This window comes from Eimeria mitis, genomic scaffold, assembly GCF_000499745.2.
Source record: "Eimeria mitis Houghton genomic scaffold, Emh_scaff3883, whole genome shotgun sequence".
Lineage (NCBI taxonomy): Eukaryota > Apicomplexa > Conoidasida > Eucoccidiorida > Eimeriidae > Eimeria > Eimeria mitis.
The window spans coordinates 964-3,267 of NW_013572217.1; the positions used below are offsets into that span (position 1 = coordinate 964).

Sequence of the window (2,304 nt, forward strand, 5' to 3'; positions counted from 1 at the left end):
TGAACTGAAGTGCTCCATATGCTGAGCTTTTGGGAAGGTGAGCGTACAACTGGAAGTGACTCGACGCGCAGCGGGTGTTGTTTGCGCCTCGGCTCAGTATGACGCCATCTGTACGCGAAACGCGGCGGGCATTATCCGCCAACGCAACTTCATTTATGGGATAGATTTCTGCGTTTCAGACAAATTAGTTCCCCGGCTAGTGCAGCTGTGTGGGGCAGTCTCCTCTGACTCACGGCCAGTTCCTGTGCTTCCGGTCGCCCGGGCCCCGTAGTCTGGCTGGTTTGTCCACTGGCAGCAGGATACGCCTTTGACGGGGTGAGAGTTGACTGAATTGTTTGAAATCGAAACAATTCAAAAATAAGCGACAATTTGTAGAGGATCCCTCTTAATTGCCTTCTCCCTTATTGGCCGTCCCTTGGCCCCCTCCTTGCTTTGGACCTTTTCATTTTTTTCGGAAGTTTGCGGAAATGAGTGGCGGCGCTGCAGGTAAACATGAACGCAGTTCTTTCTCCGTATTATTTCATCTATTCTCATTCTTAGTCTATCCTCCAACCGTTCCGTTCGGCTCTGTCGTCAGCACTGCCGCATTCACTGAGCAGTGCTTTGGAATGCGCAGCGCAATGCACTGTCTGTCTGGGTCCAATATTTCCTTCCCTTCAGGCATACGGCTGCTATTTCTGTACATATTTATAGTATATGTGTATTCTTGTGGTTTTTGTTTTGGTTGCTGTGCGATGCTCGTGCAGCAGGAGGAGGGCAGGGGGCTCGCATAGTGCTTGAGCGGGACACGTGGTTGGTGGAGAAATTCGAAAACCCGTCTGAAGTTCAGAAGCTTTCTGAAGGCCAAATGAAGCATAAAGTACAGGTGATTGAAAAAAGGCTGAAACACGTTTCAGCTGTACACAACACAACGGCCAGAACTCTTCTACTTGCGAAACACACAACACCCACCCATCCATTCAACTCTTGCAAAAGAGAAGAACTCCGCCATACATCACTACTCCGTGGCTTTGTTGGAGTTTCTATTTATGTGTATCTGTTGTTAGTTTGTTCTTTTTACAGATATGGAATGCTTTCGTTCGTCGTATTTACGCATATTTTTATGTGTTTGTTCTTTCTACTTACGGGCGTTATGTGTTGTTCCCTGTATATTTACACATACTTTACGCAGTTGCCGTTCTGTTTACACTTAGGTTGTGTGTGTTTTTGTCCTTTTCCTTCTGTTTCCTGTTGTGAGACTTCTTAATTACTTTTGCATGCAACAGACATTGCCCGCGTATGCATACGCGTCACAGGTGAGAGCCATCCACAGCACTTGTGTATGTATGTAAGTACATATGTATATATACATATATATGTATATAAGCATGTGTTTACTTGTTTTTTCGTTTGTTTATGGGTGTATTTTGTTGTGTGTTGTGTGCGTTTCAGGTGCGGGACTGTCGGGGTTTGGCTTTGCAAGTTGAGCCGAAGATGAATTCGTTGATTTTGGATTCGTGCGAGGATACTCGGGTTTGTGTGAACAGTTTGATAGCTTCTGTTGAAATAGTGAATTGTAAGAAGATAAAGATACAAGTACTGGGCAATGTGCCGTCTATAACGATAGACAAGAGCCAGAAGGTGGATTTGTTTCTCTCAAAGGAAAGCAAAGAAGTGGAAATAACCAGCAGCAAATCCTCCGAAATGAATCTAAATGTTCCTCTTGAAGGAGAAGAAAACGACTGGCAAGAAATTCCCATTCCCGAGCAGTTTCATCATAAACTAAAACCCGACGGAAAGCTGCATACGCGGGTCTCGGACTTGTACACGAGCTGAAACGCAGCGAAATGAAAAAAATAAATACCAAAGAAACTCAAATAAAATCACAAAATATATAAAGATAAACTTAAAAAACACAGAAATACACAAATATTTTACTCTTTTCTCTATTTTTTCATCCACTTTTTTCAGGCTTTCTACCCCACCAGGAAAAAGTTGAATTTCTCGTTGGCCGTCCGTTGGCTTTCTGTTGGTTTGTTTTGCCTTTGATATTTAAATAAATAATTTGTATTTGTCTGTTTTCTCTTCTCTATTTATATAAATAAATAAATAAATAACTGCAACACGAGATAGATGCAACTCGCGTCCTTTTCTATCTCCTCCTATGCGGGGTGTTTATCATCTTATCGACTTTTTTCTTTCTAGCATTTCATGTAAATAAACTTTTACTCTTGCTGTTGCTGCTGCTGCTGCTATTGCTGCTGCTGCTGCTGCTGCTACTGCTGCTGCTGCTGTTGCTGCTGCTGCTGCTGCTGCTGCTGCTGC

The 2,304-nt window shown here is 43.4% G+C and overlaps 1 protein-coding gene across 1 annotated transcript; it reads left to right on the forward strand.

The window, feature by feature from the left end:
• Nucleotides 1-467: 467 nt before the first annotated feature.
• EMH_0070480 (adenylyl cyclase associated protein, putative) lies at nt 468-1,815 on the forward strand (the record flags this gene model as incomplete). The annotated part of the gene is made up of 3 exons (XM_013498980.1): nt 468-486; nt 747-865; nt 1,432-1,815. 3 exons carry the CDS (start codon nt 468-470, stop codon nt 1,813-1,815), a joined length of 522 nt encoding a protein of 173 aa, XP_013354434.1.
• Between the last annotated feature and the right edge of the window lie 489 nt (nt 1,816-2,304).